At 43.3% G+C, this 21,947-nt stretch overlaps 3 protein-coding genes across 4 annotated transcripts; 2 read left to right on the forward strand and 1 right to left on the reverse strand.

Annotated features, from left to right (window-relative positions):
• The first annotated feature begins 221 nt into the window (after window positions 1-221).
• On the forward strand, window positions 222-3,734 carry n4bp2l2 (NEDD4 binding protein 2-like 2). Of its 2 annotated transcripts, XM_068584535.1 has the most exons (6): window positions 222-339; window positions 637-1,658; window positions 1,776-1,900; window positions 2,126-2,214; window positions 2,309-2,385; window positions 2,484-3,734. In XM_068584535.1, exons 2-6 carry the CDS (start codon window positions 637-639, stop codon window positions 2,650-2,652), a joined length of 1,482 nt encoding a protein of 493 aa, XP_068440636.1. In that variant the 5' UTR covers window positions 222-339; the 3' UTR covers window positions 2,653-3,734. The 2 variants fall into 2 exon arrangements, with proteins under 2 accessions (XP_068440636.1, XP_068440637.1); XM_068584536.1 differs by lacking the exon at window positions 222-339 and having other exon boundaries at window positions 636-744.
• Window positions 3,735-7,620: 3,886 nt separating this feature from the next.
• Window positions 7,621-13,733, forward strand: trmt9b (tRNA methyltransferase 9B). Its single transcript, XM_068585665.1, has 4 exons — window positions 7,621-7,851; window positions 10,631-10,830; window positions 10,950-11,123; window positions 11,677-13,733. The coding sequence occupies exons 2-4, from the start codon at window positions 10,674-10,676 to the stop codon at window positions 12,603-12,605; spliced, it is 1,260 nt and encodes a 419-aa protein (XP_068441766.1). The 5' UTR covers window positions 7,621-7,851; window positions 10,631-10,673; the 3' UTR covers window positions 12,606-13,733.
• On the reverse strand, window positions 13,418-16,620 carry hdac12 (histone deacetylase 12). The gene is made up of 8 exons (XM_068585666.1): window positions 16,425-16,620; window positions 16,196-16,339; window positions 15,378-15,537; window positions 15,084-15,283; window positions 14,838-14,988; window positions 14,521-14,637; window positions 14,288-14,430; window positions 13,418-14,201 (listed from the first exon to the last, which is right to left on the reverse strand). The coding sequence occupies exons 1-8, from the start codon at window positions 16,560-16,562 to the stop codon at window positions 14,178-14,180; spliced, it is 1,077 nt and encodes a 358-aa protein (XP_068441767.1). The 5' UTR covers window positions 16,563-16,620; the 3' UTR covers window positions 13,418-14,177.
• Window positions 16,621-21,947: the final 5,327 nt, after the last annotated feature.

Here is a 21,947-nt window from a genome sequence, read left to right on the forward strand (position 1 = left end):
AAAAATATCGGATATGTTTTATAGGATTAAGCTCATATTTAGTTTAGTTTATTTGGGCGATGACCTTGTGTCACACTCCAGGCCAGCTGGGGGTGCTGATGCGCTCTCCAGCCGTACTCTGCCTCTGATTGGCTAGTTCTGGTGATAGGGTAAGCCAATCAGAGGCCGAGTAAGCCGGGCCATGCCTTCGCTTCCAGGTTCCCGGCCGCTGTTGAGAATAAGTCGTAGAAGAAGAAGGCCACTTCCGTAAACACAAGCACCTGCTATGTGCAACTTGTGGGCCGGTTGTTTTTCGTTAATGTCTTTTTTTCCATCATTTGTGCGTCCTGAATATACACGGTGAGTATTGATGAACGGTGACGTTTACTGTATGTTGAATATCAAGCTCGTAAATATTTCACTGAGTAGTGTTTTGTGCCGTCTTCAGTGTAGCTCGTGAGGTGACGTTAGCTAACATAATGCTAATGTTTTAGTTTGTTTCGGTTTCAGCCTTTGTTCACTGGCATATATAGTTACACATTTACCTGTTAGCTACTCACGTGAACTGTAACTATTTTTCCTCAGCACTAAAGACTTTATTATATAACATTTATGTATTACATATGTATTTATAATTTGTGTTTTTGTCCAATGCAGATGTCTCATACTCGATCCCCCTGTACAACCTCTCGTATAAAAAACAACTTAGTGGATGTGGGTAGAAGAACCGATAATGGAAAAGATGGCTCTGCCAACAAAAAAAATGTGAGCGATCACTCCAGCAGCCCAGAGAGTGTGAGGGAGCGTGCGTTAAAGCAGGTTGGACTCACCAGCACCACCTTCATCGGTCCAGCGTTTCCTCCTTCAAAATCCACCCCCGCAAAAAATCCCACCAAGGTCAAGGTTGACATTGAAGATACACTGAGTGAGTTTTACAAAGAGCTTGAGAAGATTGATGAACCCGATTGTGCTTATGGTATTCAACCACCCATGCCCATCAAAACATCTACGAGCAAGCAGACTCGGAAGGTTAGCGAGGAAAAAGGTGTTTACACGAGCAGTCAAGCAGGAACAGAGGACTACCAGAAAAGCAGTGGGCAGAAACAACCGTCCTGGTCACACTGGTATCAAAATGAGCCATACCACCCCAGAAGACAGGGACAAGTTGCTCATGCTCAAAACCAATGGCATCATCCTCAAACATTGAACTCGCCACCAAACCCAAGATTTCACAGACCTGCATTCCAACGCCCACCACCCCCAACTGCATTCCCAAATCCGCAAAACCCACCATCAACCGCAAATCCAAACTGGAGCGCTTCTGGCCCGACAAACCAACATCAAGAACAGCCGCATTTCGGAACATTTTCCCCTCAGAATGTTAGCAGTCACCCGTCTCACGGCTTTTATGGAGAATCTTCACACCACTTAGACAGGGACGAACGTGTTTGTAGCTATGACGTGCACTCAGATAATGTAAATTTTGGATGGTCCAACAGGAGAGAAGAAGATTTGTGTTACTTTGTTGAAGATTATGGCAGATCTCAGAGATACGATTTTGAAAATGAACCATGGGACCATGACTACCGGCCTCCTCCCACCACTAATGCATTCCAAACTTCCTTGGTGTTGATCTTGATGAGGGGATTACCAGGATCTGGGAAATCAACACTAGCTAGGTCTGTCTTTGTGTAATCTGGAGTCTCATAAATAAGTGCATTGTCAGTTTGAAGAGTCTAAAACCCCAGCTCTAAACTTCCAAGTCGTAACGTATTATTTTCAATGCACACTCGCAGGGAGCAGCTCTCCTCTAATCCCAACGGCCTGATACTGAGCACAGATGACTACTTTGCTTGCAGAGACGGGTACCGCTACGACCCGGGCCTTCTCGGTGCAGCACATGAATGGAACCTGAACAGAGGTAATGTCTAAAAGGATAAAATTCTAAAGTTATGACATTTTGGACAGACACTATGTGAGCTGAAACTTGTCTGAGGTACACAACCACTATGTGGTAATTCAAGTTCGTCCATGCAAAGCATCAATATGTTCTAAATGTAGGTTTAGATGACTGATTTGATTTGATGGGATTTTTATTTTCCTGCCAGAAATTAATATTTTTTTGTGTGTTTTAATTCTCTTTCAGCTAAAGACGCTATGCATGATGTCCGATCTCCCATTATTATTGATAATACAAATGTCCAAGCTTGGGAAATGAAGCCATATGTCGAATTGGTGGGTATGGAATTTTAAATACAACTGTGTGTTTGGTTATGGAGTACTGCACCATCTTTATAGCTCCTCATCTGATTTCCAATCATTTTAACAGGCCTTGGAGAAAGGATACAAAGTGGACTTTTGTGAACCTGACACCAGCTGGAAGTTTGATCCTTATGAGCTGGAGAGGTACGATTCATTAATTATCATATTTAATATACATGCTAGTGCCGACTTTTAAAACGTACAGATACATACTAAAATCACACTGTACTGTTTTTCTCCAGGAGGAACAAGCACAGTGTTCCACAAGAGAAGATCGCACAGATGATGGATCGTTTTTCATTTCCAATATCTGTAGACATTGTCATGAGATCACAAGAGCCCGCTCACGTGACCCAGAGACCTCGACCAGAGCAGCCACATATGATGAGGAAGAATCAAGATTTCTTTTAGTTTTTCAGAGGATTTTTACTTGCTAAATAATTTGCCTCAAAGAACAAAACCTTTTCTAATGTAGTAACTATTGTTAGTTACTGTTTCTACGGGATTTTTTAATTATTTTTGGAATATTCTAAATTTATGTAAAAGATGAAGAAATCTATTTTTTGTGAAACTGTTTTCATAATTAAATTTTTAAATGTAATCCCATTTGTGTTGAAGAAAAATCTGATTTATTTTTGTATTTAATGATTTTTATGTCAGACTTGTCCCTTTGCTGATTGTGTGGGAATGTGAACCTAAAACTGAGTTGTCCTCATTAGCCTCCAAACCAAAAGTTTCATAGTTAATTTACGTCTTTGGTTACGCCAACATGTTTCTTTTTCAAGCCCCTTACTGAAAGGCCATTTTCCATTCCTCTCCCAGCAAGTGCCAAATCTAGGTTGTATTTGCTGTGATCATTACTCCGGAGGAATTATCCATTCCTCATGTGTTTTTAATGTAAAGATGAGGGACCAAATACGCAGTTGACACTCTATGCAAAACATGTATTGAAAGGTTATCTGAAGCAATCTGTGAAGTTGTTCTAAAGTTATGGTAATATAGTGTAAAATTTCCTCATGAAAGTCATTGAACCACAGTTGGCCTTTGTATTCCATGATGTTCATCATGGAAGTCCTGCAGAGGAACGAGAATCATTTATCTGTGTTTACTCAAACTTGTCTCCATTTGGGCATGAAAATATGATCCCACCGGTTCTGGTGATGGTAAGGTTTGTGATCATCGTTGCTCTTTCTCTTTTATTGTTTTCTCTGTCATGATTTTTGTTTTAGACTTTCAGCTGCCACATTTTAAAATCTGGCAGACCAGTGTTCCTCCAACCAGTCAACGTGATATTCGCTGCCGTTCCATTTGTGCCGTCTGATGTTTCTTTGACTTCATCCTCCTCCTGTTGACCAGACACGTACAGATTTCAGCAGCACTGAACATATTGACCGCTGTGCATTTGTCTGACTTTGTGCAGTTGTTTTTCAAAAGTGTTTCAAAACCCCAGCAGCTGTGATCCTCTGAGGAGCTTGCAGCGGGTTTTCCACTATAATAACAATGAAAGTAAAGTTTGGTAACCTTCAGTAGCATGCCTCTTGGTGTTTCATTGATGACTCAGGTTGCAGTATCCAATGTACTTTTCTCAGCAGCTTCCGGTCTTTTCACCACTGAAGGTTTATTTACACAGCGCCGACCTTGATTTACAGAACCCGGTGCTGATGTGCAAGAATACTTTTAGTGGGAAAGGAAATAATGTGAATCACTGCTTTTTCTGCCGTTTATATGTATCAATGTCGGGGAGAAACACAAGGGCAGACTCGATTTTGAAATAGAGTAATTTATTCTACAACAAGTACTATAAAGGAAGGAATTACTGAATTGAAGATATTTAAAACAAGTTTTATTTCAATGGGGTGAAGTCATGACGGCATTTTGTTTAATTGATTACAATCGCAATAGGAAAATCAAATTAGTGTGTAAAGAGTTTTAGTGCAGAAGAGTATACGCATGGTAAAGAGATGAAGATGAAAGAAAACAGACCAAAGTGTGATATTTTCAAATGCATTTGAATCTGGTAAATAAAAGCTGATGAGATCTTTGTAAATAAGATGTGGTACCAAATCTCTGGCTTCAATATAAAGGCTTAGCAGCTCTTTAGATCTCCCGGAGATAGCGACGACCTTGTGTAAGAGGATCAATGTGGAGGCCGTTTTAAAGGCGCTTTCCACTGGGTTTACTGTCCCTCGTGTGGGTGGCAATGCCTCACTTCTCCAATGTTAGTCAGCAGTTTGAGCCGTTGTGTGGCGCTGATGGGTCTCTCATCCAGCCTGGGGCAGTAAGAGAGATCCATCAGAAAGGGAGAAGGACTGCAGGGTGATGACGACTATTCGTCCCAATTATTTTCGCAGTGACAGATTGTAAAGATGATGTGGTTTATTTTTGTTTGTGTGTCAAACCCTGCCATTGTAGACATTTCAGAGGATTTCATGGTTCCATCTTTCTTTTCTTTTTTTAAAATATTTAATGCAGATTGCAATTATCTATTTGCAATCAAATCAGCACCATTATTCTAAGCAGGGTGTAGAGGGTTAGCTGACTTGTATATCTTTAACCCTTATGTGTTCATATTTCTGTTATTATCCTGTGTTCGTGGTTCTGATGGACCCGCTGCGTTATGTTTTTTTTAATTCAACACAATCACACAATTTAAAATACTCAACAGATGTTTACTTCATTCCAACAAGCAAAAAACGGCATGTATGGTTAATATTTACCTGTGCATAGACCCCTGCGGTCAGAGCACAGGTTCCTGAGGTCGTAGCGTAGAACCCTGACGTCAGAGCGCGTAACCCTGGGATCAGAACATAGAACCCTGGAATCAGATAACCCTGAGATTAAAGCATAGAACCCTGAGGTCAGAGCATAGAACCCTGAGATTACATCCTGAGGTCAGAGCATAGAACCCTGAGATTAAAGCATAGAACCCTGAGGTCAGAGCATAGAACCCTGAGATTACATCCTGAGGTCAGAGCATAGAACCCTGAGATTAAAGCATAGAACCCTGAGGTCAGAGCATATAGAGCCCTGGGTTTAGAGAACAATGTTGCAACCTTGTGTGGGAATGGCAGGGGCATAAAACAAAACTCACCCATAACCAAAACCACAACCACACATATACACGCAAACACACACACTCTCTCTCTCTCTCTCTCTCTCTCTCTCTCTCTCTCTCTCTCTCTCTCTCTCTCTCTTTCTCTCTTGTGCTGTCCCTGTTCTCTGAGCACTTTAATCCATGACACGAACTACGACATCTGAGGAAACGGTGATGAAGATGCAAAATACTTTATCTTTTGTCCCTATATGGTTTGGATATATAAACATAAACATAGAGAAATATAAATATATATATATATAAATATATATATATATATATATATATATATATATATATATATATATATATATCAATGGCCAAAATCAACAAATGTTGGCCTATTCCTTCTCTCTTAAGTCTTGCTTTATCACTGCTTTACCTTCCTCAACCTGTGAGATTATTTATGCCTCGGACTAACATTCACAGCTGTACATAAACATCAATATTCATGCTGGGGGATGGTAGAGTCCTTGCCTAGTTCCTGGATGCTATGTAAATTCCCGATTGAATAGATGAAGCAGAGAGTTGGAACACAGGCTGACAGTGAAGGCAGCACTGAGGCTTTCAGAGTCCCTGTTGTTTATGAGCCAAACCTCACCTGCAGAGACACGTGTGTTCTCAGCATCCCTCCCTGTGCATTGGCCCACTGTGTGGGAGTGTGTTTTCAGGCTCCTTTCCCAGGTGCCAGTGTGTGTGTGTGATTGTAATGTGAGGCAGCCAGCAGCCGTGAAAGAGTATGTGCGCTCTAAATGGTGATGATGTGAGGGAGATGTGACGAGCGCTTTGTGCTGGCTGAATGGCCGTGATGATCCACAATTAAGTCACTGCCATTATCCATTTTAGAGACTGAAAAAGGGCAGATGGAATCAGAGCTGACGCACATATGGGAGGCAGAGGACAACAAAAACTGGATACGACATGCTTATGTTTGCTTCATACAACCCCACCGATGCAAAATGCTATATGCTAACCATATAGTTTGTAGTTTATTATTACGGCAGTTGTTACTTAATTATGACCTCCATTTTGTTCATGTCTTTGCAAAATCCTGTACACTGATGGACTTTAAAGATCACTATATATATATGTGTGTTTGGTACCAAAGAGAGGAAGTGGTCTCTGCATGGCTTCAAACAATGCATTGTTTTGATTATCAAGGTTATAGCCCTTGTATGTATAGTTGTATTTTTCCCACCATGTGAGCTATATGGTCAGGTTGCACACTATAGATTGTTGTCCGCCTGAGAATGAAAGGGATTAGGGGAAGTTACTCATGGTTTCCTTCTGCAGCAGCCCTTATCGTTGATTTGAAGAGATTCATTAAGGCATGGAGTCTGAGAGGGAATGAAGCACAAAGAGAAGTTTCTCAAACAAACAAAACATATATTGTAACATTTGTAATTAATTTGTTTTGTTTTACAACTAAATGTATAAACATGAGCCATTTTCTAGATACTCGGGCTCCAGAGCACGTTGTTTAGTGTGGTTGTCACGTGACCCTGACAGCCAATGACAACTGTGTTCTACAACCGCACAGCGTCTCTTTTCTATACAACGCCGACCAATCATATGGCTCAAGTCAACCACAATAAGACAGGAGACCAGGCCTTAAATTCTTCAAAATAAAAGCGTGAACTTGTCTCAGTTTGACCAGAAAAACGACAGGTGGTGAGTGTGTAGCAAGTGTACGGTCCACAAACACATTTGAGAAAGTACTGGACAGGACTGAAGTTAAATAAAATGACCAATAATGAAAGTGTGCCTCGCTGAAATAATAACACACTTTTTTTGTTCGCTTTTATAAAAAAAAAAAAGTTTTATAATAAACAGATAAAATCTGTTCTGGTTTACATTTGTAGTTAGCTACTGTGATCTCCATGTACTTTGGTTATAATCTCAGTAAAAAAACAAAACAGTTGCACACTGCAGTCCGTCATTGCATTTAGTGGCAGTGCTTTTATTGTGAGGGTGGCAGCAGGCCTTCCTATCAATACTCTGAATTATCTTAATCATCACAACATTAGCTTTGCCTTTACCTCACAACATATCCACTGACATGATCCCATGTTTGTTTGTTTTTTTTTTAAGTGAAAATCACACATTTTAAAAAGCCTATGTCAACGTTTTGTTTTGTACAAAATGTGGGGTCAGCACACGTTCATCAATTATTTCGGGCGACTTTTCTCACTAACGCGGCTTTCATTTTGAAATACCGCGCCGGAAGTCCTGCAGTCGTTCCCCACCACCTTGACAGGTGTGGTGGCTCGGCGTGCTATGGGGTTGGATGCCGTCCGGCGGACGGGGCGCTGCTGGCGGCTCCACACGGCAGGTTGCTTCCCTCCGCTCACGTTATCCGTCCTCGCGATGTCGTCGATAACGTGCTCGGCGCTGTCGGTTTCGAGCGCGTGCCTCTGATCATTATGGCAGATCGATCATTTGGATCAGAGAGGGCACTTTACCTCCAGAGTATCGAGGCGGACCATTGTGCGGCGGTTCGGGCTTCACGTTGTACGGTAAGAGGCTCTGCATGTTCGAGGGATCATAAGGACGCGGAGGATGTGCACACATGGACACGAGGGTGGGAGTTTCATTTTTGGTTGGTTCACGTCTTGAATACGACCTTGGTCATATATTTATTCAAGATTTTTAATTAATTAATTAATTAATTAATTAAAAGAACTTTGATGGGACATAAAGTAGTACGCTATCCCGGATAATGGGCATATCTGATATGCATTTTGCACTTAGGAATACCTTTCAAAGCAGATGAAATTAACATAAAACAATGATTTTGATTTAATTAAGTTGCACTTTGTCGGTCCAATGACGGTGCTCTCTCGAGCCTATGCATACCATACCTCGATGTGTCTTCATATATATATATATATATATATTGCTGTATATATACATAGGTCCTATACACATTGCATTGTGAGGACAGGATGTGCTTGCAGCAGTGAAGGGAGTCTAAGTTTAGCAGACTACCTCTCCACGTTGATGTTGAGTCATTAATGCTGGCAGGCTTGATGGGTAAACCTGTTCTCCGTGGTTCCTCTTCATGCAGGTTAGTGTCAGCTGGCAGCATGACAGTGCAGCCCTGTCTGTTCATAATAACACCACTAATCCCATCAAAGTATTGCAGAGGTCTGACCTGAGGACCCAGTTATCCAGGAACATTTAGTCTGACGTTAGATGTGTGCAGAACTGTAGAACTTTAATGGCAAGCTCATATTGTGGGCTACGGCCAGGATGTGTTGTGACACAAATATGTTTTGTGGAGATTCCTCAGGGATGGTAAATTTACAAAAAAGAAGCAAGGTTTATAAGTATTGACAGATTGGATCGCCATCCAGTGAATGTCCTCTACCTCGGACGAATCCGTGCGCCAAACGATACCTCTTGATTTAATTGTAGTTCCCATCGTCAGTAAGAGGCAGTGCTCTGAGCCTCCCAGCTGCCTGTGTTACATAATGTCAGCGAGGACTGTCACAGTTTACTGAGCAGACGGGGTGGTGGGCGGGGGGATGGGGGGGGGGTGTACTGGGGCGAAAATTGAGAGCTGACAATGCTGAAGGAGGCCAGGTTTACAACGTTACATAAGAGATGTTTTCCTTCCACTTGGCTGGGAGGATGCAGATGATGGTGGTCCAGAAATAGGTCTGAGTGAAGGGAAAAGGGGGGATGCTGCACACTGTTTTTACCAGCGGAGGAGAACACGACCAAGCTTGGTGTTGCACTGTGAGGGGATACAGCTGTTTATAGAGAGAACTATTTTTTTTTTTTTTCAAACAGCACCGGCTGGCTTTTGTTATGTATATCCTGTCGTTAATGTTTCCAGTCATTTTTATTGTGTATAGGGGTACACACAAGGGGTCACCAGACAATATTACATTCAAGGACGTGTCAGTCTTGTCTTTTAAGAGAAGGGAGGAGGGAGGGGGCAGCAGCAAAGTCTAATAGCTTTCCTTCTCGATACCCTCATCAGCAAAGTGCATTGTGGCAGTACATGGTTCATTAGATTGCATCTGTGTTAGATTTGTTGTTGTGAATTACATAAAACAGAGAGAGACGTCAATCTCTAAATTTGGTGCCAATTTATTGAACACTAAAGCAATTAAAAAGCAGATTTTCACACTGTGGATGAAGCTGGATGTGGACGGAGAGTGAACTGGATCGCAATTCAATATTTAATAATTCAATATTTTCAGTGCTTCTTGATGTGCCTGCTGTACGATGGCAGTGATATACGATGCACACTGGTGTGGGTTGACATTAATAACTTCCATCCATCACATGTGATTCAAAATGACAAATGCAAATGTACATCGCATCGAGCAGAAAGAATCTGCAGCATGTTTGTGCACAGATGTTGCTCTGTGATTTACTGTGCAGTCTACAAAACATGAGGAAAGCAAGATAATATTCATACGCTGCAAAGGTTTTTGGGAAAAGGTCGCTCTGAAAATTTAGATGACCACAGTTGACTTTAATTATTTGTCTTTGGAAACTGTTGTATGGAAATGAGAATCTCTTTTTCCTGAAACCACAGCTGTACCACTGGTTAGTCTCAGTGATGCAGAGTTGTCAGATGATGCAACATTAGATACACATAAAATATCAGTCTTGTAAGGCCTCCTCACAATGAGGAGCAGCGTTAGTAAAAGTCAGCTGACGATGAAATTGCCTGTTGTGACACCGAATTAAATATTATAATATATAAAAACAGAAAACCGTGTAAATCACAGCTCATGAGAATCTTGTGACAGGAACGTCCTTCAAAAACATCCTTTGATGTTTGTTTTGCACCTTGTTGTCAGTGAAACTGATTTATGAGTTGACCTTTTGCTTCTGCATTACGGAAAAAACAGTTTGGCACGGCTGCCGTGGAAATGGACCAGCTGATTGCTCCGTGAGACGGGCACTGCGTCTTCATTGTCACCTCGTTGGTTCATTTATGATCCCCCCCCCCTCCCACTCTGTTTGTTTCACAGTTACAGACGATTGATGACAGATTAATCATGGCATTGTATTCATGAGGCTAAAGATGAGTCTGTCCTTGTGGAGGAGTGCAGGGCTAGATGTGCAAAGAGCGTAGCGGCTACTTCAAGTTCAAAGTGGAGGTGTTTGGTGTTGAATTACCGCCACTGTGAAAGTGTGTCTCTCCTGGGTACACTTTCCTCTCTTCTGTTCTCTTCGGGGGGTCCACATGTTTTAGTCTCCTGATAGAATACGGTGAACGTTTGATGGATTTATCATTTGGAAATGAGCAGTCGGGTGTGTTTGTCCCCGCAGGCATGATTCTGTGAGGTCGCCGCATGAGGCAGCCTGGACGGGCATGATGGAGGAGGCGGCCAGTCAGCTCGAGAGAGACCATGTGCACAGTGTCTATGACAAGATCGCTCCCTATTTCAACGACAGCCGCTATAAAGCCTGGCCGAAGGTCCGACAGTTCCTGCTGGACCTGCAGCCGGGGAGCATCGTGGCTGACATTGGTGGGTGTCCCCTCCAGCAGCGACGTAATCTTGGCCATCCCACAACACTTGATCACGATTCCATTGTTTGTGCTTTAATTAGTCTCGAGTGGTGTAGCTGACTGTCCTGTCTTTGGCAGGTTGTGGCAATGGCAAGTATCTTCACATCAACAAGGAGGTGTTCAAGCTGGGGTGCGACGTCTGTCACCCCTTGGTGGACTTTGCCTGGAGCCAAGGACACGAGGTCCAGATGTGCGACGGGCTGCATTTGCCTTACAGAGACGGCTGCTTCGACGCTGTGCTCTCGATTGCAGGTAATGGGCAAACACGCACGCCGTTGAAAGGAGGTTTGGATGTTGTTGACGCCTCCCATTCGGTAACAAATCTTTTATGTTGTTTATAAATGCTGACATGTTTCTCTATTTTATGAAATGTTTCAAAACCTTTTTACACTTCATTCTTATTCATTTTATGTTGGACAAAAGAGAAACGTACTTTGCCTCTTTGCACATATGTCAAAATTGAAAATAAAACTGACTTTGACTTTGAAATCGCTTCCTGCAAACGCACGAGGCTGTGGCTGCCGTTTGCCTCAAATTAAACTCATAACAACCATAAACACCCGTTGATAACAGGCTGGTGTTGCCCAGCCAACGGTGTGAAATCATTATTGTGTCCCCCAACATGAAAGTGCAATTAGGAGCAAAGGCGCCAGCATCCGCCCACATTATTCATTTGTGTCGTGAGCCACAGTCTACCGAATGTGTTTTGCTGACATCAAGTGCCGAGTGTGACTTAGCATCTTAATTAAATAAATGCCTCCTCATCAACCTACTTCATTCTAACAAAATTGAATGCATTTTACAGTCATCCATCATTTGTCCACCAAAGAACGTCGTATCCGAGCACTGAAGGAGATGGCTCGCACCCTGCGAGTGGGCGGACGCATCATGATCTACGTGTGGGCCATGGAGCAGAAACGCCGTAAGTTTGAGAAGCAGGACATCTTCGTTCCCTGGAACCCCAACCTTCCCTCGCCCTCCGGCTTCACCGGGGAGCACGCCGGACCCAGAAGGAGGGCGACGGCTCAGAGCGTGAGCGAAGCCGTGGACGACGACGCGGACAAGCACAGGAAGGTTCGAAGCGCGTCCTCCGTGGCGGACGAGGAGGAGGATCCGACCTGCGCCGCGCCGCGCCAGAGCACGCAGAGACTGTGGTTCTTCTCCCGGTCCCTGGATTCGGTGTTTGACTTTGGAAGCTTAGCCGTCTCCCGGTCTACTTCCAGAGACCTGAGCACTTTATCTTCACCCTCGGGGGAGAGCGAGGGGAACAAGGCCAGCCAGCGCGGGAGAGGGCGCGGCCTCATCAAACAGGTGTCGAGCTTCTTCTCCCCGTCGCCCGTGATCGGATCGGAGGAGGACGTCTTCGACCCCGTCGCAGACCCGCACAAGGGCCAAAATGACAACGGCGGCACAGACAACCAAAGTGTCTCCGTGTCTTTAGCCCGGGAGTGTGGCTCTCTGGCTCTGCCGGATCTGGTCCCGTTCCAGAAGGAGCACCTGAAGCGGTCTGGAGACGAAAGGGGAAGAGGGCGGCAGGGGACAGAGCGGCCGGAAAGCACAAGGAGTCCTCAGGGGAGCGATAGGCAGGTGGACGGCTCCTGCCTGAGGTACTATCACGTCTTCAGGGAGGGAGAACTCGCAGAGCTGATCGAGAATCACGTTGAAGAGCTTCATGTCAAACACGCCTACTTTGATCATGCCAACTGGTGTGTGGTGGCAGAGAAAGTTCGCTGATGGAAAATCGGACTTTTTCAAATTTTAACTTGATTGATTTTTATTGTTTCGCATCAACTCTGCCTCAAGTTTTAGCACTGAATTGGATGTTTACGCCATTAGTGTGTCTGAAAAATGAATTTACAGATGTGGCCATTGTTGAAACGCTAAACTACTCCTTTGCTGCAATTCTCCACTTCAGATAGTGTGACCTCATAGTTTCTGGTAGTCTGAGAGCCCGTTCCGCATCTTGACTTGGATGGCATCATTGTAAGGGTTTTGCAGGAGAAGAGTTCAACAATGGCCATCGCTGTATCCAGCACATTTTTTGTAAAGTATTTATTCTATGTCAATACCTGAAGCCAAGAAGCTGTATCCACATGTTCAGTGTGTGTTACCTTTTTAGTATCAAGCATTAGTTTTTATGACCAAACCACAGCGAGCTCCAGCGCCCAATAATGATTTTAACTCTTTTTAAAAGAGCATTTCTGCACCAGAGATTTTTAGAAATGCACTGTTTCGCTCTTTGGACTTTTAATATTTGCCAAAGAGGAATTTGTGGGAATACACTCTTCCACCTGCTCTTAAATGTTTTAATGTGTTGATTACTGTGTGACATTCTTACTCAATTACTTGTTTTACATGTTCCTAGACTCTTGAATATGAGCTAAGGTGTATTCTTCTTGATGGGACAACGTGAGCTGCTCTTGTGTAATCTCTCATTACACGATCATAAGAAGAGCTCAAAGCTGCGCAGAACGTCGTCCAACACATTTGTGCATCTGCATCGTATTCTCCAAGCCTTTCAAAGAGTGTGCTGCCGGTGTGTGTGTGTGTGTGTGTGCGTGCGTGTGTGCTTCGTGTTTGTAATAGTTGTATACAGTCTTGTGTTGAAGTAACAAATACACTGCCTCATATACTGTGAATAAACATTGCACTGTACCACAAATATGTCGCTGCTTGAAGTGTGAGTGACATTAAAACATAGTCAAATGCCAAGGGCGGAGCGTATCCTTATCAGTACAGTATGTGTGGACCAACTGTGTTTGTTCTGAAGTGGCACTGGTACCTTTAACGTCTTATGTGACCTGATGTAAATACTTCTCAGTTTGAATTTGTTTGTCTTTAATAAATATTTTTGTTCATGGATTTTTGTTGTGCTGCATTTACGGTCATGAATGATGTCTGTGGTCATTTGGAAGACGTTCAATGAGTCACAAGCACAACCTGTACGGTTAACAGCATGTTTACTACTTACACAGACAGTTGCTACTATGGACGTACTGATATCTTGATGAGGTAAAGTGCAAGTTCAATCACTCTTGTGTGACCATGACAAGTGACTTCCCAAATTAAAATCCCCTGAGTAGAGCTCAGACACCCAGAGCAGATGGTAGAATCTGTGAGGAGTGAATGGTCTCCAATTCTTTACTTCAATGTAAAGCCGCTGCGTGTACACAATATATAAAACCAGTACTGATTCATATAATGTAGCATTACCCCATTGTTTAACTCCTGGATATAAATAGCGGCTCCTGAAGATGGAGTACCGGTTTGGCTCCGAGGCTCCTCTTGATTTAGGACGTACAGGTTTCATAATCGACACTCCCTCCACACCTGGAATATGAACAGCATCAATGTAATACCCCCTTTGGAGGAAAAAGCCTTGCTCTACATCTGGTTCCAGCAGACCTGTACTGCACCTGAGTTGCTGCTCTGTGAACGATGGAGTGTCTGACGGCCAGTTCGTCGATGTCTCTCGAGTACCCTCCTCCGATCACGGCGGCGAGAGGAACGCCTCGGCTCAGCACAGTCTTCATCACGTACAGATCCCTCTGATACAGCCCTAGGAGACACGCAGAGTCATTCAACGTAGTCTAGAAAGGACTCATGGTGGAGATACTGGTGGAGCGGGATGTTCAAAGCGACCAGACACCTTGGTCAGTCAGGCGGAGCCGTCCCAGTTCATCCTCCCGATGAGGGTCCACGCCCGCGTCGTACAGGACCAGGTCTGGACGGAAGGTCTCCAGCAGCCGGGGGAGGTGGGCCTCCACTGTGGAGAAGACCAGACAGGAAAGGAAGTTCATGGAAACACACTTTTCATTTAGCTTGTTCATTTGAAGCCTCTTTTAAAAGCAATTAAGAGAAAAAAGAAACAAATGTCTACTTTGAACACAGCCACGCGATCTGGATCTTGACTTTGAACACTTATTACAATGGTTCTAAGTATTATTGAGGCCTGCGTGAACTTGCCTGTGGAGAGGTACTCCTTGTCTTCCAGCCCGTCCTCCACGCTGACATCGAGGTCGCTCTGTTGTTTACGGAGGGGGAAGTTTCTCCCACAATGCACCGAGAAAGTAAACACACACGGCTCCTCTTTAAAAATGAAAGCAGTGCCGTCGCCCTGTCGGACGAAAGAGATGAAAGGTTGCGTGCTGGCATGAAGCCGGGCGGCTTCGTAGGGACATTCAAAAGCAGCGGAGACACGTTCAACGCTACCTGATGCACATCGAGATCCACAATCAGGACTTTCCTTTTGGGCGAAGAGGAGCTGCCCATCAGGTATTTGGCTGCGACTGCCAAGTCATTGAGGAGACAGAACCCTGAACCGTAGCTGGGAAACGCGTGGTGGGTTCCTCCCGCCGTGCTGCAGGCCAGACCCCTCTGCAGAGCGGCTTCAGCAGCGAGAACAGTCCCACCTGTCAACGGCAGAGGAGGCGGCGCGTCACGTGTGGGATCTCTCCGGGGGGGCATTCGGCCGCGAGATCGCCCAACAGATGTTCTCCTCCTCACCTGTTTCGTATCGACAGCGTCTCACTATACCTTCACTCCAGGGGAAGCCTGTCCTCCTTTGTTCTTGCTCATTTATGTTCCCACTTATGAAGTTATTAAGGTATTCGTCAGTGTGCACACAGCTGAGTAAATCTTTAGAGGCGATTTCAGGGACCCACACCTACTGCGAAGAAGGAAATTCACATTAGCAGGGGAAATGTGAGAAAATAAGTGCTGTCAATGGAAACAATGTTTTTTTTACTATTTAATCTGGCAGTTTTTTTTTTTTATCGCTATCGCTTTCTGGTACAAGGACACCTATGAGCACCCAAGCTCGCAGTGTGAGACATCCAAAGTATATATAAACACGTATACAACACCGACATGCACATTAAAACACGCAAAGCCACACTGAGACACTTTGGACTATCTCCTTTGAGATCTTACCGCAATATACTTTTTTTTTAAGCTTTACAGAAAGCCTGCCTTAATTACATCACCTCTCATTACCCTTTTTAGCTTGTATGTGTAGAGCTGGTCTTTTTTCTTTAAAAAAACAAAAAACTATGCTAAGCTGTAATTTAATTTCCCTTTTTGAAAGCTGCAGTCAGTTTTATTGCTGTTTTTTTGTCCTCTGTAAAGCCAGTGGTCAATCAAGCACTTTGTTTTGAACAAATCTGTTGTGACCAATCCCTGTGTGCAAGAAACCCTCAACAGAGCGACTTGTTTTGGTGAGAAAACATTGCACAAGCACCCAGGTCAACGTATTGAGTGTTAACATGACTTTAATATCAGTTGACTCATCAATTACAGTTAGAATCACAATCTGAAGGAGTCACCTGCTTCTCCGTAATGACTTGGTCTTGGATTAAATGGTGCAGAACCCGGGGGAACTTGCCCATGGGGAACCTGTGGTTGGGTGGGAGGTCGCACACGTACTTGCTGTGGTGAACAATCGGAAGTGAGCTGGATTCATGTCTCACCTGCAAGGAGAAGAGGCTCACTGCAAGGTCAGTCTGAATGCCAGGAAGTACTGAGTGATCCACTCTGGGAATACGAAGCGCTTACTGGATCAGTGCGGAAACATCTGCAGACCAGCCGTCCGACTTTGATGCGAGCTCTGGTCGGAAAGATGAGTGCGATGCTGGCCATCTCTCTCACTGACGTCAATCCCCTCCAACCCTGAGCGCCACTAAACAGAGACATGTTCAGGTGATGCAGGTTGACGTTATGAAACGGGGCAGTGCGCGCCGGGCTGAAGGCGGACGTGTCGCCGGGTCGCTTCTCTCTTCCGCCATCTGCTGCGATGGAGGGAAAAGCACGCCACCGCCGAGGGTGGCGGATCCACGGTTCATCGTCACCATCTACCGATGTGGAGGGAATACTGCAGAGCTGCAACATGGGGGCGAAGAGACGCGAGAGGGACGTGAAAAATCCGCCACGCTTGATGTCCTATTACCGGGGGGATTCAATGCGCTTTAATCTGAGACAGAAGAGGTCACATGTTCAACGTGGAACGTACAGGCAATGCATGGAAGATAATTTCCGACAATAAAAGAAAAGGATGAGATTCAAAAGTCATAATTATGAGATATAAAGTCGTAGTTTTGTGAGATAAGAAGTCAAAAAAAAAGATTGATGTATTACCAAATAACAGGAAGAAAAGAAGAAAAAAACAGCGCCACTTAAAGGCATGCACACTTATATATCATAATTTTGACTTTCTATCCCATAATTATGACTTTCTATCTCATAATTATGACTTTCTTTCTCATAATTATGACTTGCTATCTTATAATTGTAACTTTCTATCTCATAATTATTACTTTCTATCTCATAATTTTGACTTTCTATCTCATAATTATTACTTTCTATCTCACAGTTTTGACTTTCTATCTCATAATTATTACTTTCTATCTCATAGTTTCGACTTTCTATCTCATAATTGGGACTTTATATCTCACAATTTTGACTTTCTTATCTAGTAGTTTCAACATTCTAGCTCATAATTATGAATTGCTATCTCATAATTATACATTTCTAGCTTATATTTTTTTATTTTACTTTCAGAAATGGGCTACCATAGACAAGTAGAGTAGTATAGTTTAAATCAAGTTAAAAAAAAAAAGTCCAAAAAAAAAAAGCAGCACACTGCCACGTTAACAATTGCAGGCTATTTTAAAAGCAAAGAGGATATTTTAAAAATCATCAATGGGTAAATAGCGGTGAAAAGTATATTTTAGCTTTGACTCAAAAGTGTCAGTTTATTCTTTTTGGTTCCATTGGGTTCATATGGCACACACATATCACAAAAGTATTTTTGGGCCCTGAGCCACAGAGTGACAGACGAGCAGCAGGCTTTTGAACGCAGGAATGCATCACACATCTCATTCTATATGAAGTGAGACACGTCAGATTCTCACTCAAACTGATGACAGTTTGTTTGTGGCAGTGTGCGATCCTATAAAGTAAATGATCCCCAACGTTTAACATGTAAAATGAAAAGTACTGACGTATGCTTTTTGTTTTGTCCCAGTAGGATACACAAACATTATCAATCAATACCGCAGTAATAATAATAATTCTTCCAACAATCGTGATTTTCTTCATCCTGGAGTGTGAACAGCATCACCTGAACTTGAACTGTGAACTGTTTTTATTCACAGCCCACCACGGTGTTTAGCCTTATCGAGCTGGGTTTTCTGTTCCAAGTATTCCTTATTGGAACAAATGAAGTTTGAATTTATTAACACAGAACAATCAGTAGTCGAGTCTCAATCTTGTCGGTTACTATCTGATGATAATAACGTTCCGAATTTATACTTATTTCTTTCTGAGAGCAAAGTCAGGCTGAGTGGAGACACCATAATTAATCCATGATTTTTCTCTGCATTCATCAGATTTCCTCCTCGTTGTTTGTCAGAACGCTGAACATCTTCATCCTCTCCTCCTCTGAGGCCTTCACCTCCCCTTCTGTCAAGCCGGCTCAGTGGTAGAGGACCATTTATGGCGTCACACTGAAATCATGTCCCACTCAGAGCCTTCACTGTCTCCACTTTCACATTGTGGTCCAGTTTCAAGTGAACTCCACCAAAGGGTCAGCGATGTGATGATCCACTTGCATTTCACATCTTTACAAAATTGTCAACATTTTGACCTATTGGTGCTTTTTATGGTTGAAAAAATATAATGTATGTTTGTTTTTTTTCTCTAGAGAATGCCATAGTTTCCTTATCACTGTAATGATCTGTGATTAGCTACTTTTGGTGCTGGTTTTGCCTCTCCCATCTGTCGCTGTTTTACATTGCTAGCAGGCAGCTCAAGGCTGTGTCTGGCTTACTTTCGTCTGTGTGTGTAGCTGTATAAAGAGTCTGGTGAATGGGGATTAGTGCAGCCCCCACTGGGTAGGGCTAGTGTGCTCACGGGCAGATGAGAATCTGCCAGATTAGAAAAAAAAGATGAGAGCGTTGGCCCCAGGTGCGCAGAAGAAATCCCCTCATAATAGAGAAAGGAGATTAGAGAGCTGAAATCGATGACCGATTTCAACCTTTTTAAAAGGCAATTGAAATAAGGAGAGAAGAAGGAAGAGACTCTCTTTCTCAATACAAGACTCCAGTATATTCTGACATAAACATTGGTCGCTTCATGCAATAGATAAAGGTTATCTTCATTTATTAAACTACAGTTTTCCCTTTATTTCATCTCATCTTTTTAAAGGCCCACACCCCTGATTTTGAATTTAAAAATGATTTATTTGTATGATCCATCACGGTGAACATCAAGTCTGCATTCACTTTTATTCAATTTCCATTCTTGTTGTGATGTGCAGAATAAGAGCAAAGCCTTCTCATCAGTCTGCATGTGATCTGTAACTGTAATGCAGACTTTATGTTTACTGTTATCAATGGCACACATCTAGTTTCAAGAATTGTGAATTGTTATACCATTTAGAAACCAATGAAAACCAATAGACCCACGTAACAACACATCCAAAAATGGATAATGGAAAAGAATGTATTAAAAAAAGGTGAACAAAATGAAGTCGGACTGGAAAGCTGCAAACACGCTGGTTTCTTTAATGTTCGCACCGGAGAAAGAGGAAGCACAGCTGACAGTCAGCTGCAGAGCAGCAGTCGGCCACAGAGCAGCTGCTTTCAAAGCCTGTGCCGCTCTGCGGCTCATTCCTGGCAAAGATAAAGAAGAGGCTGACAACTGCTCGGTTTTGATCAAATTTTCTCTTCTCTCATCGGGCCAAATAATAGCACGCGGAATTAAGTCAGCGCTCTGAAAACCGTTTTTCTAAATCTCAGCATTGTGTAGTCATAAATTACAGCCTGACTCTCTCAGGTGTTTTCTTGTTTTGGAGGTACAGAGTTAAAGCTTGTTCAACCACAAAAGCCACATGTTGGACTTTGCTGAAATAACGTGGCGGACACATATTGTAGGCCTTTAAATCACACAGGGATGTGATCAATGATTTGATGCACGCAATGTGGTTCAACCGAATGAATAACCCCGTCATCTTGGCATGTGTCTTCACGTTCCTGGAAGCAAACATGCTTGTTGTCCGACCACAGTGGGGGGAGTGGGCGGTGTGATGCGTGACTCCGGATTCAAACATACCTGTCAATTACACAACAGCACAATCTCGACGTCGGGGCCCTGCGAAAGCCCCCGCTTCTCACCCTCCGCCTCACATCTCAGAGCGGAAGGAATTCGCTGGTTGATTGCGAGTGCTGGCAGAGCGTGTTGCAGCAGGTGAGGACAGGGGTTGTTGTTGGAGGGAATTAATTTGGGGCTGCTCCCTGGGTGCGATGGTGATGGCCTCCGAGGCAACCCCCCCCCACCCCCCACTCCCCGAAAAGGCTGAGTTGATCCACCTCTCATCATCCCTGGCCTCCTATAATCACATACGTGCTGTGAAATCATTGCACAGTCGTATAATTTACCCTCAACGTTTACATCTGTCCTCGTTATCACTGGATCTGACATATTCTCCAGCGACACTCATTGTGTGGGAATGTCCTCACAGCTGTTCTACGTTTCGCCATCTTGTTGCGAGGCTGTTGCGTGGTAAGCTGTGGGTGCCGCTCACATGTGTTGTCAAACAGTAACCTGTGAGCCAATGAAATACCAAGAGTTGGCGAGGCCAAGAATATGCACATACCTCGATATTTGCCAAGTCCCAAAGCGTTTTTTTTTTTTTTACATCTGATATAAAAAATCATTGGTGCAAGTAGTTCATTGGATTTTTGTTAACTTCTGAATGGGAACATTGCTCTTGTGGTGTTGGCGCTCATGCTGGTGATGATACTATGGTTATGAAAATGTATATTTGCACATATATTATTTATTATACATATATATATTATATATACATACATACATACATATATATATATATATATATATATATATATATATATATATATATATATATATATATATATATATATAGTTTATGTTAATATTTATAGTTGAATTGTGTTATAAACATGTAAAATGGACTCATATACTCTTGTAAGGCCAGGCTGTGCAGTTTTATTTGCTATGCCACATCAGTGGCTCTGGTATGGATTCATGGGAGTACAACGGCATAGAGAGGAGAGTGAGGAAGAGCTTCTGATGAAGAATATGCTGGGGCTGCAAACTGTTTGAATTTGACATCAGGTTCAACACAAATATGCGGTAACTTTAGTCTCTTAATAAAACAAAACATTGAAATTACACCTCAACAACCTCCGACACCATCGGAACAGTGGGAAAATAAAAACCATTATCATAGAACCCACAACAACTTTGTGATGATTTGATCAGCTCTTGGGCTCGAGACCAAGAGAGAACACAGAGAGAAGTGATAATGCAGAACATCTGCCTCGTGGTCTGTGGTATGCTGGGAATCCGATGAGGAGTCTGAAAACAGCAGAGATATTGAGTCAGACTGTGGTATTGCTGGAATGTTTTCTAATGATGTTTACGTTATGTATTGTACTCGTCTGTTTTCCACAGTTGGGAGGTTCATGTTACGTAAGAGTGCTGCAAGCAAAGGCAGGCAAAAAAAAACCCACCAAAGGAGACGTTCGTGCTTTCACACGTACATCCCGTCGATAGAAATGAATGTTATCAGTGTTGCGGGCGCAGATGAAATGCGATGATTTTGCATACTGTAGATGCAGCTTAACCCTGTCACTGTTTGCTGCCTTAACAGACTCGCTCTTGTTCTGTGCAGCAGTAACATGTTGCGTTGCTGGCGGGCAAAGTCGCGACCATACAGCCACATGTTGCAGCAGCACGGCTGGCTGCCTTCTCTTCCCCTCACTTTTAATCTCACTGTGCCATGTGAAGACCACAGGCCATTCAAAACGTCTGCCCCCGTCTTGACAGCCGCGTCGATACCGCTGATAAGAGGGCGAGGGCGAGACGAGGCAGCGAGGGAAATGACAGCGCAGAATGTGTTTTTCCTCACACGCTGCAAAACATTCTCATAAGCCGTAAAGCATTCAATGATCGGATCAATCGGATCTCCATTACTTTCGTGGGAGGGGTTACAGGTTTCTTTGGCTATTAACTGGTTTTGTTTTTAATCATTAA

The sequence above is a fragment of the Clinocottus analis genome, unplaced genomic scaffold, assembly GCF_023055335.1.
Source record: "Clinocottus analis isolate CAN_PGR_092001 unplaced genomic scaffold, fCliAna1.0.p SCAF_2, whole genome shotgun sequence".
NCBI lineage: Eukaryota > Metazoa > Chordata > Actinopteri > Perciformes > Cottidae > Clinocottus > Clinocottus analis.

What these genes read in the sequence shown, in the direction of transcription:
- n4bp2l2 (XM_068584535.1), top strand. Translation starts at nt 637, where the DNA reads ATGTCTCATACTCGATCCCCCTGTACAACCTCTCGTATAAAAAACAAC. An exon ending in GGGAAATCAACACTAGCTAG is followed by an intron (nt 1,659 to 1,775) that starts GTCTGTCTTTGT and finishes GCACACTCGCAG; the next exon opens with GGAGCAGCTCTCCTCTAATC. An exon ending in TGAATGGAACCTGAACAGAG is followed by an intron (nt 1,901 to 2,125) that starts GTAATGTCTAAA and finishes ATTCTCTTTCAG; the next exon opens with CTAAAGACGCTATGCATGAT.
- trmt9b (XM_068585665.1), top strand. Translation starts at nt 10,674, where the DNA reads ATGATGGAGGAGGCGGCCAGTCAGCTCGAGAGAGACCATGTGCACAGT. An exon ending in GAGCATCGTGGCTGACATTG is followed by an intron (nt 10,831 to 10,949) that starts GTGGGTGTCCCC and finishes TGTCTTTGGCAG; the next exon opens with GTTGTGGCAATGGCAAGTAT. An exon ending in CGCTGTGCTCTCGATTGCAG is followed by an intron (nt 11,124 to 11,676) that starts GTAATGGGCAAA and finishes TGCATTTTACAG; the next exon opens with TCATCCATCATTTGTCCACC.
- hdac12 (XM_068585666.1), bottom strand. Translation starts at nt 16,562, where the DNA reads ATGTCTCTGTTTAGTGGCGCTCAGGGTTGGAGGGGATTGACGTCAGTG. An exon ending in ACGCTGTCGATACGAAACAG is followed by an intron (nt 15,284 to 15,377) that starts GTGAGGAGGAGA and finishes TGCCGTTGACAG; the next exon opens with GTGGGACTGTTCTCGCTGCT. An exon ending in CAAGGAGTACCTCTCCACAG is followed by an intron (nt 14,638 to 14,837) that starts GCAAGTTCACGC and finishes TCTTCTCCACAG; the next exon opens with TGGAGGCCCACCTCCCCCGG.